At 41.7% G+C, this 15,768-nt stretch overlaps 2 protein-coding genes across 4 annotated transcripts in view; one reads left to right on the top strand and one right to left on the bottom strand.

Annotated features, from left to right (window-relative positions):
• Positions 1-3,761, top strand: part of LOC101628535 (chromosome unknown open reading frame, human C14orf166) — a 15,281-nt gene extending 11,520 nt beyond the window's left edge. The window contains exons 6-8 of the mRNA XM_004681870.2: positions 1,390-1,458; positions 3,286-3,334; positions 3,434-3,761. Coding sequence (XP_004681927.1) covers positions 1,390-1,458; positions 3,286-3,334; positions 3,434-3,588 — 273 coding nt within the window. The 3' untranslated portion in view covers positions 3,589-3,761. The remainder of the gene's footprint in view (positions 1-1,389; positions 1,459-3,285; positions 3,335-3,433) is intronic.
• The window catches only part of NID2 (nidogen 2 (osteonidogen)), a 59,950-nt gene continuing 47,474 nt past the window's right edge, over positions 3,293-15,768 (bottom strand). The window contains exons 13-22 of one of the 3 annotated variants that reach the window (XR_001145413.1): positions 15,130-15,366; positions 11,195-11,416; positions 10,467-10,636; positions 8,304-8,433; positions 7,611-7,782; positions 6,629-6,786; positions 5,414-5,537; positions 4,601-4,713; positions 4,017-4,377; positions 3,293-3,370 (exon numbers count right to left, since the gene is read on the bottom strand). Coding sequence is in view for 2 of the 3 variants with exons in the window: in XM_012724500.1 (XP_012579954.1) it covers positions 4,367-4,377; positions 4,601-4,713; positions 5,414-5,537; positions 6,629-6,786; positions 7,611-7,782; positions 8,304-8,433; positions 10,467-10,636; positions 11,195-11,416; positions 15,130-15,366 (1,337 nt within the window). In the remaining variant the exon portion in view is untranslated. Of the gene's footprint in view, positions 3,371-3,830; positions 4,378-4,600; positions 4,714-5,413; positions 5,538-6,628; positions 6,787-7,610; positions 7,783-8,303; positions 8,434-10,466; positions 10,637-11,194; positions 11,417-15,129; positions 15,367-15,768 lie in introns of those variants that run through there. The other 2 variants (XM_012724500.1, XM_012724501.1) reach the window with 2 other exon arrangements.

The following is a 15,768-nucleotide window of genomic DNA, read 5'->3' as shown; positions in this document are numbered from 1 at the left end:
TCCAGGGCAGGTGGGAATCGAACTCATGAGGAAGAGGCTTAAGCTTCTTTGTGTATATGAAATAATTGCACTTGACGTTATTTGAAAACGTAAAACCAGGATTTTGATCTAGGCACTCTGACCTTTTCCCTCCCCCTCCTTTTTTTTTTGAATGATTGCTTCTGGCTTCTAAGTCCCCCATTCTAGATAGACCGCTCATATTCATCCACTTTAGGGAACCCAGTGGCCCGAAAGAGGTCTCGTAATTATAAAGTAAATGTATACTCATACTTTTTCAGAGGACTTAACACCAGTTGACAGTGTGGTAGGGTGGGGGGAGAGTTAAGGTATCAGACTTGGAGGTTATTTAAGAAATTAATGAGTTTATAAGAAATTAAAGAGCTTTTGATTATACCTTGTGCTTGTAAATTACTTTTAACTACTTTGTAGTACGTTGAACAATTAAATTTACTCTACCCATAAGAGTAGTAGGAGGTGGTGATTTCCCAGAGTATAAAGACTTTCTCTATGCTGAATCTGAATGTTAACTTGGATTTTCTCACCTCAGATTTCAAGAGAATTTGTTTTTGGTGAAATTCAGTTCTTTTAGGGCCTTTGCTACCTACTAAGGCAATCATGTAAATTGCTTTGGAACAGTTTCAAAAATGGCCATGTCAGCTTTTATCATAAACTAAGATGAGAAACCGACAATGTGTTACATATTTGGGGTGCTTGCTTTCCTTGGATTTTTAAAAACTCTGTGAAAAAAAAAAAATGTGCTACAACCAAAAGCTTTATAGAATTCTAATCATAAGTGCATGTTTGTTCTTTGTTATTTTTAAGCAGCATATACAAACTTACACTACAGTATGGAGTATGTCTTCAGAGATTTGTTAGGTTTGAGAATCCATTCATTAATTTTGTTAATTGGACTGTTCACTATATTTGCAATTTTGCTAAAGATTGGTTTAATATTTTGCAAATGTGGCATTTGGTTTGTGTCATTATTTGAATGTGTGGGTACCTGCATCCACTTGTCTGCTAACACCTTAGTGATGGAGACTTGAAAACATTTTACGATATATAGGCTGGGTACACATGCCTGATCATGATTGTAACTTGAGTTCCTGTAAGGATATTCAAGAAACTGGTAACAATGATTGTCTTCTAGAGGGATGGCTGAGGTCAGGAGTAGGAAGGAACCTATTTGTCAGGTATCCTTCTGTATTAAAATTTTTTACTTTACCCTATGCAAGTATCACCTAGTCAAAAAATATTTAATTATTGTGAGCATCACTCCACCTTATAAAAAGTGATACTTTGCTAATATCATTAAACTGGGCGCCTTTATTCTCTACCACAGAGAAGAAAAGATGACAACTAATAGAAATACATTTTTGCCTTTCTTAGGCAATTCGCATTTTGGTCCAAGAGCGTCTGACACAGGATGCAGTTGCAAAAGCAAACCAAACAAAAGAGGTATGTATTTTTTAATAAATTCAATTATTAATGGTTTCTTCTAATAGTTTCATGACTTTTACATGCATGCGTAAAAATACCAATTTAGTTAGAACAAACCAGAGAATGGATAGTTGCTAGATTTTAAGTTTGAAGTTGCATTATTACATGCTTCAAGTGTACATCTCTTAAGAATGTGTGTGTCCCTTTAGTGAGACTGAATTTGTTTCTTAAGTAATTATATTCTGTTGCTAGGGGTCACTTTTTGGTGAAATATGAGCTTCATATTTCTTCATACCTTAGAGAAGCTAATAGTGGCTCATCCATAGTCTACCAGTGTGTACTACTGCAGGCTGTAATCAGCTGAAATTTGTTTAAAAGATTTATCCCTTTGGAATTAACTGGATTATTTTAACTAATTGCTGGAAACAAAACACACTTTACTAATTTCCTTTTCTTTCATAACATGTCAAGAAAAATTTAACTTGCCTGAGGTCACGTAGTTTAGTACTTGAGCTTAGGCAGTCTGATTTGTGAGCCAGTGCTCTTATGGCAGCTGGAAGTTTATGGCAGCTACTTGATGAGCCCAGGTCAAGGGTCGTAGAAACTATAAGAGAAGAGTAAGGCTCGGTGCAGGTGACAAATGCATCTTTTGAGTCCCGTTTTGTAGACTGAGAACTACTTTACTTCACATTAGCTACCACAAGTCCAGATTCCCATTGACTAGTAAGCAGTACCCGGAATCACCTACAGTTAGCAGCTGCTGCACCTAATATGCCTCCTCTCCTGCATAGATGTTACAGTAAGCACCACCCCACTGTTCTAGGCTCTCGTTCTTTTTTGCCCCTCTGAAGTGACTTCTAACCACTTTTTCTCAGACCTGACACTTAAGAAGTTTCTAATGCCAAGGCAGTATAGGTCCTTCTGAAAGACACTCCCATTTCTTCTAAAGGGTCTTATTGTGTGTGAATCAGACCACTCAATATTGGATAAAAGGCAAACTTATTTCAAACCACATAGGAAGAGACAGTAAATTGTCCTAGCATAATAAAATCATTCAGCAGTGCTCTGTGGGCAGCATTGCAAATAAGGGCATATACAAATCACTTCCTCTTGTGTGCAAAGTAAAATTTTCAGTGCTTCAACTAAATTTATCTCCAGTTACCATGCTGTTTATAGTAAGCAGAAAAGTTCTTAGACTTGAGTGTTGTAACCATAACACAGGCATTTTCAGGGGTACTTGCCCCTTGATAAGACAAGGGAAAGGGGTCTGTTTTTTTATAACAATTTGTTTCTTCATTTATATAGATATTAAAGCAGATAGAGCCTAGGTAGATTTGCATTAGACAGTAATTGAATAGTGACATTCATAACAGTATAAATAGTACTTTCACTGGTAATTATTGTGTCCACTACAACCAGCAGAAAGTCTAGATTGCTTATCCTTTGATAATTGTGAGTTAATTCTCTAGTTCAGCAGCATCATAGTCAAAGCTAATAATAACCATAGTCACTAGCTATTGGTTAGCTAAATGGTTTAGAGTAATCATTAAATTTGTGCAATTTGTAAGGACTGAGAAATAACCTTGAAATTAATATTAAGTCAATTTGTGCTATACACTGCTACTAAAGGGAGCTATTTTATTTGCCTGGGTTGATGGAGCTAAATTCCCAGTACACGAAAAATATCATTGGTTTGAAGAGAATAACTCTCAGTCCCCTTGCTAGACAAGGTTAAAATTGCTAACTGCTTTTCAGTTTCAGATGAGAAAAGACTTATTTGTAATGAACTGCTTTTCAGTTACAGATGAGAAAAGACTTATTTGTAATGAAATTCTTCTTTTAAAGGGCTTACCTGTTGCTTTAGACAAGCATATTCTTGGTTTTGACACAGGAGGTAAGTGACTTTGATCAGTTTTTAGAGATGGGGGACCTGTATGAGGAAATGGTCTTAAGTACCAAGTTATTAATTATTGCAGTGTTTCTTATAAAACAGATGCAGTTCTTAATGAAGCTGCTCAAATTCTGCGATTGCTACATATAGAAGAGCTCAGAGAGCTACAGACAAAAATTAATGAAGCCATAGTAGCTGTTCAGGCAATTATTGCCGATCCAAAGACAGACCACAGACTGGGGAAAGTTGGAAGATGAACATTTTTAGGATTTCAGCATCTCGCCTACTTAGTACCATTGGGAACTGTGTACATTCTGGCATGTGTTTGGAAATCAACTGTCACATTTTCAAGGGAGGAATCCCAGAAAATTGGCTATGTTCTAGAGATTTACCATCATTGCTTTTTCTTTAATAAAGTTGGGAAAGTGGATTGTTTTTGACTGTTATTTGTTAAGTCCTTTGTGGTTACAAGTATGTGCCATAGAGACAATGCAAATCATAGGAAAACCTTAAAATATTTTATTGGATTAACATAGAAATTGGGAACTGTTACATCTTTGGCATTTATAAATGAAGTAATTTCTGTGGGTAATTCTATAAAGGAACTTAAAAGGATCAGAAAATACAAATTGAAATATTCTAGCACCTTTCAGTATAAATAGAAAGAGGTAAAAAAAAGTCTTACAACTTTTGCTGGGAAGCTCTCTTGGTTCCTTCCCATTCAGTCCTGCATTGCATTCTCTGTTGAGGTTTATGATCTTTACGATTGGACTTTGTACTGATCATATGTGCTTTAATTTCTTGGTGAGAAAGAGTTCATAGCAAAAATTAATTTAGGGTTTTTAGCTGAATGAATTTGATGTTTGCGAAGTTGCTTTTTAAAATACAGTAGTAAAGATTGAGGTATAAACTTTTCACAAAATATACTTAGTCTTTTTGTACTGTATGTCCAGGAACTTCTAATGGCCGATTTACTTTCTTCACCTTTGTTTTTCAGTAAATGTATTTAAACTCCAAATCCTTTACATGCCATATTTACTTTCTTCCTGCCAAAGTGAAGGTTAAAAGTAGATGTTAAAAAAAGGCAGCAGACTTTCTGTTGCATAGGCTGAAAGTAGTATAAAGGCTGGTTGCTAGCACGTTTTGGCCTTTAAGTTGGAAAAAGTGGTTCTCACTGGTGGCAGTGGCTATTAACTGGGCTAAATTAGAGAATCATTTCCCAGGTCTATCCTTTTCTGCCCTACTTTTCCATAGGCACAGCATGCTTACCTGCTGGGCAGTAGGGGTAGACTGCAGTTATCCCGTAGAGATGAGACCGCTGCTCTGGGAGATACTCGTCAATAAACTGGCCACTGTCTCTGTTTATTGATATAACACCATCCCTGGTAACAAAGCAGTAGTGAGTTCATTGGATTTTAGGTCAGATAGGAAAGTCCATTTCAGCAGAGAACTATTATTTTATGCCAACCTTATAGAAGCTTTTTCAAATTAATAACCAAGTGAGTTTTGACTGATTTAGATTCAGAAGATCGATCTTCAAATGTTAGAAATGCAAAGTTGTGGGCCCGACAGAGTCAGAATTTTCCAGGATGGGACCCAGCAGTGTGTCTTAATGAGTATAACTCATCCAAATCAGTGGTTCTAAAACCCTAGCTGCACAGTAGGAGCACGTGAGCCATTAAAATACCGATGCCTGGGCATCTAGGCATACCAGCAGGGTTGGTAGGCCAGTGGTAAAAGGCCTTAGAGACTTTCTTTTTTTGTCATGTTTTTAAAAAAATGGAACCATATACCTAGTCTATATCTCATCACACCACTTAGCGAGTAGTCATATTCTATGAAATTTAATGTACTCTTTCTGGATAGTTGATTTACCAAATGTGTCTGCCTATTTTATAAGGAATACCATTGAATTTTTGAGTAATGTAAAATTATGATTTTAAAAGATGACTTTAAAAGCAGTAACATTGAATGTTTTCTACTGAAGAGATGGTGAAGTGAGAACTTATATGTCACTGACATCTGGTATGTCCTCCAGAACAGCCTGCTTTGTCAGGCCAGTCCAGAGTGTGTTGGGCTCACCTCCTCCAATCCGTGTGGTAGAAGTGGTCTGCGTAGCTGACAATACTGAAGGGGTAGTTGAGGTTGTTTTGAATGACACGTCGTCCAGTTCCATCAGGAAGGGTACATTCTAGCTTTTTCGTTCCTTTTAAAACATCGGGGGAAAAATGAGCACGTTCATGCAGTGAAAATAAAAAGCTTTGTCATAATAGTTGCAGGTAGCATTCTCAAAGGAAACTATTTTATTCGAATTTACAGTCAATATGGAAACTAACATTTCCTACTCTATTGTATCATTGAGTAAACCGAAATCTTGACAGTTTAGTCGGGTTTACTTAAGTAGGGCATAGAGATGATTGTCAAATAGGGCATCTGGATAAGAACTTGACCCTTGTAAGCAACATATAATAATAGTCAAGGTTGCCTTTAAACTAAAATCCTGATTTTTTTTAAAGAATAATTTTCAAGGTACAAATAAAAAATAAAATGGTTTCATGGCTCATTTTTTCAATGTAAAGGAAGCAGTCTTGCAATTTTTATAGTAGCTAAACAAACCAAGAATTTCTCTTGAGTTCCACACTTCTCATGGAACCCTGATTTAAAAATCAAACATTTTAAAATGTACCTGTGTTGCTTAGATGCCCATCTGCATGGTTAGTTCCTTTTAGATTATGAATTCATTAAGAACAATCTTGCATTCTTTCATATATAACTTGCTACATACCATCTTTTCAGTTGTGCTAATAATTCAATCACAACACTTAGATAACCTGGATATTGACAACCCAGATTTCTGAAGGAAGCAAATCGTACTATATAAACTTAAAAAAAACTCAGCATACTAGCCTGCTCATTGTTACAATAACCGATATTTATAAATATTATAATGGCAGGGGAAAAAAAGCCTGTTCATTTAAGTTTTACAAAATGCCCATTATAAAAAATATAGTAAGTATTCATGTTGGGGGACTGGCAAGTAATACAAAAATGAGATCGTACAGACTCCAAATTTTACTGCCTATTCAGTCTCTCATAAACACCCCCAAGGAATATATTTTAAAAGAATGCTTTGTAGTGACTTCAAAGTTCACAGATAAAAGCATTGGCCATGTACTGTGGTGGTACATATTTAAGCGAGAAGTTCTAAATAATGGAATTTGGTTTTATTATATCTTGAGAGGGCTCATATGCACAAATATGAAGCCTTCTATGTTTATGTTTCATCGTTAGTGTTACCTGCATCTGCCCAACAAAGCATTTTGGAGAAAGGGTCAAAGGTTAAACCATTTGGTAGTCCAATGTCTTTGTTCACCAAAATTCTTCTGTTTTCACCATCTAAAGATGATGTTTCAATTTTAGGAGCTTCTCGATTCCAGTCTGTCCAGTACAAGTTGCTGTGGGTAAATGGAATAGACAAATATAGATCTTAGTGTGTAGAACCCAGTGTTCAGAACACAATTAAGGCTTTTCACTAATTATTTTAGTTTAAAAAGACTGCTGCAAATTAAAAGCGTTTCTTATTTGAGGATTCTCTGGATTTCTTTTGGCAGAAGCCCCATTAGTTATGACAAAAGTGTCTTCAGTTAAAATCCTTCTGTGTTCTAACAAGCACTATAACACTGACCACCTCCCATTTGATAACTACCTGTAGTAACTTGTGAACAAGAAACACTTTTCACTGACTTTGGCTACAGTGGAAATGGGTTCGGGAAAGAATGCTGGTATCTGCGTTTTGCTTTTTTTTTTTAATAGCCATTTAAATGGAGGTGAACTTTATGGTGATATCAACACTATGCTTTTCTACTAGATTGCTGAAGGAGGTCTACCTCATCTAGTTTGTGATCTTTAGCAGGCTCCTAGTCTGATCATCTGATCCAGTCCCTCCATGTCCTCTCTCTGAATGTACTTTTTTTTTTTTGGTCACTGAAGAGGCTGCCTTGTTGGACTGCACTGTGCATGTTTTTGAACCAATGGTCAGTGCAAATAATTGTTTATATTTAGTTTACAGTCTTGCTTCCTCCTAATAGAATGTCAGTTCCAAGAAAGAGTAAATTGAACCTTCTCTTTGTCCATAAGAATATCTGACATCTAGTAGGTCTTTAGTAAATAGTTAATGCAGTTGAGCTTTCACTCATCTGACCCTGCCCACACCTCATGTAAAATGTAAGGATTTCCAGTCAGTCTCTACAAGTAATAGAAATAGATAAGCCCAGCTGACCCTCGGATTGGATCCACAGCGATGGCACGGGGGTTCACAAGGTCGGTGTGGAAGAGGACCTTGCGCTCAGAGCCATCTAGCTTGGCTTTCTCTATTTTATCCAGACCACTGTCCGTCCAGTACATCGTTCTACGGAAGTGATCAATGACAAGGCCCTCAGGGCTTATGAGACCTGGGAATAAAACAAAGGCAGAATTGACACATTTGCTGGGTATGGAAGGCAAACATGAAATGGGATCGATCAATTATATGATTGATTAAGGGGTCTATTATTTGAAGAGGTCTGAGAATCTCTAAAGCACAAGAACTGAGTTTAGACATGGCAGAAAAATTTCTTGTTATCTCTAGACTAACAGGCCTGCCCACTTTATGACACTTGGCACTGACAGTGTGGGACCAGGCAATATAAACTATGACCACTCTCTGAATTCTTAACTGTCTGTGAGCCCTTGTTGTAGAGAAATAGGGTTTCAAGAGGAAGAGCTCACACAACTGTCTCATTCCCCATGGATGAAGGTGTTTATTTACAAAAGGATTGGTTTGTTTAGTTCAATAAAGTGATTTGCATAGAACTTAAACCCCCTCGAAAGATGAAAGAAGAGGTAAAGCTTTTTTATTTAAAAAAAAAAAAAAGGCAAATAACTGGGAGTTAGTAAAATCATTTGAAAGGGTCCTCTGGGTGAAACTGCTGACCTGAATTAATGATCGTCTCTGGCTCTGCTCCTGGTTCCAGACTGGCACGGCTAATTGTCCGCCCGGCAACATCTGTCCAGTACACCATCCTCTCCCGGCAGTCATAGTCAAGTCCCACGACTATCGAGCCCTTCGTGGACCAAAACACATATTGAAGAATTAGGATTTCCCATAGTCTGTTCAGCTGCCTTTCTCATGGCTGCCTACAATGAACGCCCCTGTACAGTATTGTCTTGGGTAGTGAAGGCATGGTTCAGACATGTGGATGGTAGAAGTGGCCTTTCTGGGACCAAAGCTGGGCTCAGATACTAGCTCTATGTATGACTTTGGTGCTTAACCTCCTTGCCTGGTCTCACCTACAAAGTGAAGATAACAGCACCTATACTTCATATGGCTACTATAAAAATGAATGTAAACACTTGAAAGGGTCCCAGTCAGAGCATAGAATGCACTAATAATGACTACTGGTGGTGGAAGTGGTAAGAACAAAGGTAATATAATGATAAACTTCAGCCTTTTAGTGATAGGAGGTCAAACAGCAGTCTCACCAAAGTCCTTAATGTTTTATCAGGTTCAAACTGATTCCTTTCAATGTCATCAGTACTTTTTGAAGGAGCCTTTCTAAAATCTGCCTACATATATCAAAATCCAGTCTACTATCCCCATCCCTATGAGAGTCTCCCTTAACCTAAGGTACAGTCACTTTGCTTCTACTACTACTAGAGCTTTCATGAAAAAGCAGATCTGAAATGTGATGGGCTAAACAGTCGGGGGATGGTGATCACCCAGCCTCACTGATGATCTCTCACACCTCCTTCCGTGTTGCTAAGAAAATGAATAAATGAATCTGTTGTGAATACTGAGCCTGATATTTCTTTCTAAAACTCCACACACTACTTGCTTCATTCAGTTTCCAACTCAGACTGCTCCTTCGAGAAGCCCAGCAAGTGTGCAGAGCCTCCTCGAGCACCTGACTTGTGCCTCTGGGAAAGTGCAATTTGTATGGTGAGAGCTGACAGTCAAGTACAATTTTGCTTGAAAAGATGTCTCCCTTGGCAAGAGCACACTTTCACATGGGCTCCCATGGAACCCATTAACCCATGTAATGACTTAAAGAGTTCCATGGGGAAAGCTGACATACATTTCCCCAAGATGTACTTATATTCCATGCTCTTATTTCTCTCACTTCCATCACCACCACCCCTGCAAGTTCAGAAATTAAGTCAAATCGTGACTAGGTGGTGTGGAGTAATTCTGAGTTCTTAGTTTCTGCCTCTTAAGAGAAACTCACAAAACAGCTTGCTACTGTTTGTCAAACACAAACTGAAATCTTGAAAGGGAGGTATTTTTGGCACCAGATAGGAATTAAGTGTCTTGGAAACTGACTTTAAGCAAAGCAACATTAAAAACATTGATGTTAATTCAGTAAAAAAATATATATATATTTTAAGTAGAAAGTTTCTCCAATGTTTTGTTCAACATCGACCATATTCTCATTAACATTACAATGAAAAAATGTATATTGCAAGCTTCAGTGCTTTCTGTGCAATCTCCATTTTAAAGGGAAATCCCTCTTCCAAAATGGAGAATCTTGGCAATAGGGAGGCTGGTGACTCAAGAAGTGGTGAGCACCTTCTAGGGAAAGCTCAGTCTACTCCTTTCCTTAGCATCATGCTGTCTCACCCAAATCTTCATCTCTGAAGGAGTCAGAAGGAAAGACTGATCCACAAAACCAAAGTGGGGGGGGGGGGTCCTCAGCCTCCACTTGGGATTCTCAACTGATCGCAGAAACCACCCCCTGCACATGGTCTTCTGGTCGCTTTGACTTCCAGGATTTCTAGTGATTTCTGGCATGGAGAGAACCTAGGGACTTGGTTAAGCTGTTCATTTTCTCTTAGATCACCATCCTCCATATCCTGACAACTCTGAAATTCCACTTACCAGAAATCATGGGTCAACTTGAGAGAGTGGCCTTGGTCAGCCGTGACTCCAAGTAGCAGAGTTCCATTTTGTATGGGGATGGTGTCAGGCTCGTGAAGATAACGACAGCCCAGAAATGCTCCAGACTCTCCTTCCTGAGGCCCTTGCTAGAAAGATGACCCACTCTGGGCCCCCAGAAAGCCCCATACAGACCCACTCCCCAACAAGAGAAATCCACCTTACATGCAGTGACAGCAGGGCCTTGGCAGCATCCTTCTGAAGCCTGGTGCCATTGAGGGGCAAGTGGCCTATCTGCTGGCCCTGGGCATAGAGCAGGAAGGTGCCCACAGATGGAGGCGTCACATCAGGCCGGGGTGTGGGCCGGACCAAGGGTGGAGCCACCGTGGGTATACCTGGCATGTGTAAGCAGGGGGAGGGTATGAGAGAAGAGAAGAGCACAGTGGTGGGGAGAGGGGAAGATAAGTCCTTGACCTGCATGCCAGAGCCTCTACAACATCAAAAGTTCTTCACCCTAGACAGATGTGCTCCAGATGTTCTAATTTCTAGCTCCTCCCCAAGGATCATTTATGTAAATCACTGCCAGTTACAAAGAGGGAAGACAACAAAACATTTCCCTCAGAACAAAGCAGAAGATATTTTTTTCACTTTAAAGGAAAAAAACAGCTAGCTAGAATTGTGTTAGCTTTTCTTTGGGACCCCAGGGTGAGACAAGTTCTTTTCCACCCCAGGCTGGGGAGGGGGCGTAATTGCATATTTAGCTGAGTTCCAGATGTTCTAATTACAGAAACTGCTAAAGACAAAAGCATATATTAAATCCAAATTGGGATCTTGACCAGATTATGAATCAGCACACAACACATTACTTCCTGTGGCCCACCTCCCCCCAGTGGGCAGCTTCTGTACAGAAGCACCTCTGGTGCCTCTGAGGTGAGGGCCGTTAGGGTGCTTACATGCAGGGGTGCTGCCTGGCTGGGAGCGGGTGCCTGGCACCTCTCTGCCGTCCTTGTCCACACACCAGCAGAAGTCACTCTTCCCGTGGCACTGCAGGGGGCTGAAGTGGCCCAGCTCATCGCACTGGGGCACATACTGGTCATCCCGGGGTGGGCCGCCATAGTGCTCCAGCAGGCTTTCCCTCCAGCGCTCACAGACGGTCTGGGGCCTCTGGGTGGGCTCTGAGCAGATGTGACACAAAAACCTTTGATTGTGAGCCAAGGACAAAATGCATCATGCAGATCAAGATCGCCCTTGCCTGGCCACCTGGTCTTCCTCCTACTGTCCATTAACAAGGTCCCAGCCAAACACCTGGATTTTGGACCAGAGCATAGACATGCTCAAAGTTTCCCTTGAGAATCAAGAGGAAGGGGTATCCTCATGGGGAGGACTTGTCATCAAGGCCATCACGTCAGGACGGAACAGGGTGCACTTAGCCTGGGGAGGGGACGATCTCACTTAGGCCAGGAGAGGCCCATGCACACCACCTCTCCTGGGACCCAGGCCTCTGTTGACAGCACTTGTGGATACTGTCCTTGGGGACTCAATGGCCTGCATGTTGCTTAAAGTCAGTTCTTATTTTCCCACTTGCTTCCAGCCTGATTCTGCAAGGGCTCTCTGGGGACCAGCCAGTGTGTGTCTTGGGACACATGACTGGATGCCATCCTTCTGTGACACTTGGCCTCTGACCATTGGGAAACCACACTGTGTGTGAACATAATGGCAAGCACCTTAGCATTGAGACCCTAGAAGGCCTTGGCCACCTGCCCTTGGGTGATCTCAAAGCTCAGCCTTTTTCTGCAGGCTCCATCTGTCCCCTTTACCCTAGCACCTTCCCTCTCCTCCCTCATACTTAAAACTTCTGTAACTTTTCTCCCACAGCAGTTTCTCTGCCTGCAGTTTTCTTGACAACGGCTTCCATGGGACCACTGAGACTTGGTCCCAATGTCTGTGCTGCAGACTATAGAAATAATGTGTTCAGCCAGCATGAAGGGATTCCCAAAGGGAATTAAAGTAGAAGGTGTTTCTTTTAAACTCTTGCAACTCAAAGCCTGTGTGTGTAGAATCACGGCAAGTTACCACCTTGATACCAACATTTGGATCTATAAGTCTCAGAGAAGAGCTGACAAAAACTGTGTCTCAAAGCTATTATCCTCTCACCCTGTCCCTATCAGTAAATTGCAGATTCATCTTTGCATTGGTCAGGTCCAATACTTGACTCTTCCTCCCATGCTCCACATCTGATATTTCAAAAGAATCACATCAGCTCTACCTTCAACTTACATTCTAAATATCTTCACTTTTTACCTGTCTAATCCATTCCCCTGGTCAAGCTCCCATCACCTGGTGCCAGGATGGCTACAATAGCCTTCTTATTGGCTCTCCTACTTATCCCTCTTCTCACCTCAGTATAAGCTCAACCATGGTGCAGCCAGAAGAACCCTCTAAGGCACAGTCATTTTCTATCTTCTTTGGTCAAAGCCTCCAGTGTCTCAACCCAATAACAAAGTTGGAAACTATTCATTTGGGTTCAGCCCTCACAACTCCTTCTAGGAAAGCAGGAAGGTGGTGAATAAAAGCCTCAGAGCCCAAACCTACCACAAAACACACCAGGTCTGAGGGGCAAATACCTTCCAGTTTGCCTCTATAGCTCATGACACATGAAAAGCGTATCTCTCTTTAGAAAACCACAGAGAAAACAAGAGTCTGATATTCTCATCCAGTTGTGTCTCAAAGAATCCAGAAAGGAAAATGCCACTTCCTCAAACAGTTGCTAGCCACTGCAAGGTGGGATCCCTGGCCAAATTCCCAGTGCCGCGCAGGTCGACGTTCTGAACTCAGAGCAAACTTTCGCCATCCAGGTGACCACCCGGTGAGGCTCATTTCTCTGGGATGCAGACACAGCACAGACAGCCTCTAGGAAATGCTACCTCCTGTCCACTCGTGTGGGCATCCCATGCCTGTTCCTTACTATTTGGAACTACTTCTCAAGCCAGCCATGAATCTATTTCTCTCCTGTTTCTGGTTGGCAAGCTTTAAGGTACTTTGAGACCCTGGGCACAATATGTTCTGTCCCCCTGCAAGCTGACCCCATTATGCAGATGAGACTCATCAGAAATGGCAGCCAAGGTCCAACCAGTGCCAGGGGAGAAATCTGGGCCATGGGAAAGTCTGTACCCAAGAACGAGTCCCTCTTCTAGTCATTAACTTCTCATTCTCTTGGTTCCCTTTTACATCATTGTCCTTCACACAAGCTTGTCTTAATAAATTTAATAGAATTCTGAGCTGTTGCCTGAAGGCACCTCCCAACCATCTGATGTCTTCAAATTCCAGCTGGAATTAGAACTGAAACTTAAAGAGTAGGCATGAGTGAAACAGGATTTCTCTGTATTTTTTCAGACCTGCAAAATCTTTTCCCAAAAATAGGGACAGAGAGGAACTAGGAGTGTCACCGTGGAAACCAGTGTATACACCTAGATCAAGCATCACAAATTCATCTACAAATCTTAGATGAATCTTAGAATCCACAATGGCCTGGCCATCAGTTCACACAGAATGGATTGAATTGGTCAGTGATTCTCCAGCTATTCTTACTCTCATTAAAAGCCAAGATTAACATTTATTGAATCCTTTTCTATAGTGGAAATGGCTCTTTGAACAGCAAGCCTGTGGATATAGGAATCATTTTGGCTAAAAGAGTTACACATTACAACTCCTACATGTTCATAGTAAAGTTCTTCTGAATTCAAAAAAGAAAGTTCTTCCTGTTTTAGAATAAATCCAGAGAAACTTGCCTTGGCAACCTGTGGCTGACATGAACTGTGAGCCCTTGACATGTCAAGCATTCAGGCCACTGGAAGAGTGCCCGAGTCTCTCCAGAAGGTGGCTGGGCAACTGGGATTCCCTGGTGACATGCTGAACCCAGCTACAGTGAAGATCAACTCAAGGCAAATTAGCCAGATTCACCCAGAAGTGAGTTATTTTTCCTGTTGACACTAACATAGACTTCACACTGTTCCCTGCAGTTCAGAAGGCAGAGGTAAGGAGCAGAATGTTACATGAGAAGGCACATCTTCTAGACAAAAGGCTGAATGGCAAGATCTAGCTCAAAGCTTTCCTTAAGCTGCCATAAGAGAGCCTGAGCTACAGCCTCAGCCTGACTTGTAGCTCAGTCTGACGTGAAGGTGTGACAGCTGCGACTTGTGTAACAGTAATCCCCAGGGAATGGGGAGGTGATGCGGGAGGTGTCTGGGAAGGAAGAAGATCAGGAAGAGAACTTGGAGGAGGCACATGGAGCACAGAGAGGTGAGGAAGCCACACTTGCTTTTTGGCCTTGGACTTGGGGGACAAAGAAGGAGACATTTAAAAGAGGCAGAGACCTGGGTGAGCGATCTGTGGAGGGCTGACAATGGTAGCCTTTATCTTGACTTGGGTTTTGACTTTGCTCTTTTCCTTCCAGACCTGCCTGACCCTTCGCTAGGGATCCCCATGAGAAGGTCCCTTAGACTTGTGAAAAGCTTTTGGGCCTCAGTGCATTGGGCAGCCAGCCCTGTTTGAGCATTTACCCACAAGAGGGTGGATAATTTAGGGTGTTTAAGTGGAAACTAGTTTAACTATATCCTTTCCCTTCTCTTTATTGCACACTAATTGTATTAAAGTTATTTTCCATTGAAGGGTTTATACACTAGAGTATGTTTTGTCTTGATACAATAGATGGCAAAAACCACATAAAAGCATGCAGATTTGGGGGTCCCGGAATGCCCCTCCTCCTGCCTGACAATACTCAGAGAGGTGGCTATGAAAGGATGGCACTCAGTTCTGAGATGGTGTGGGCTGGGCTTACCACCCACCGCCATCAGTCTGCCGGTACAGACTTTTCTACTGGTTGGCTCACCTGGTGGTGGTCCGCAGTGCGGTGGGGTGGAGCCAGGCGGAGTACGGGTGCCTGGGACTTCATGACCGTTGGGGTCCACACACCAGCAGAAGCCAGTGCTGCCATGACACTGCAGTGTAAGGAAGTGGCCCTGGTCGTCGCACTGAGGGATGTGGACCCGGGTGCCAGGATAGGCGTACTGGGCCTGGGCCATGTGGCGCTGGTATTCACAGGGTTTCAGTCCCGGGGCAGGGTCTTCTGGTACCAGGGCAGAGAGAGGGAAAATAAGAGACACTGCAACGCAGCCACTTTCACCAGCCAGACTTGGCCTGCCAGGGTAGTTTTCCTATCACTGGAAGATAGCATGGTACAGAGAAAAGAACAGGGCTCGGGTCTTAGAGTTCTGTATTCTCTCTCTAGCTCTTCCTGTTGCTCATTTCTCACTGATTCTCTGTCTCTAGCGGACTGACTATACCATAGAGCAGCCCCTCCCTCAGCCCTCAGGGTTCTATTGTCATCAGGTAAAATGAAGAGCACCCCCTGGCTTCCACCCAAACATCCCAAGAGACTCCTGAGAAAACAAGTAAATCCCTCCTCCCAGCTCACATTTAATAAGCTCGATACTTCACTATATCCATCTGTCAAGGCAGGGCAGATGTT

This window comes from Condylura cristata, unplaced genomic scaffold (genome assembly GCF_000260355.1).
Source record: "Condylura cristata isolate star-nosed mole 26May11 unplaced genomic scaffold, ConCri1.0 scaffold00013, whole genome shotgun sequence".
Lineage (NCBI taxonomy): Eukaryota > Metazoa > Chordata > Mammalia > Eulipotyphla > Talpidae > Condylura > Condylura cristata.
The sequence above is the reverse complement of the archived record's forward strand: the minus strand, read 5'-3'. Positions and strand labels throughout refer to the sequence as shown.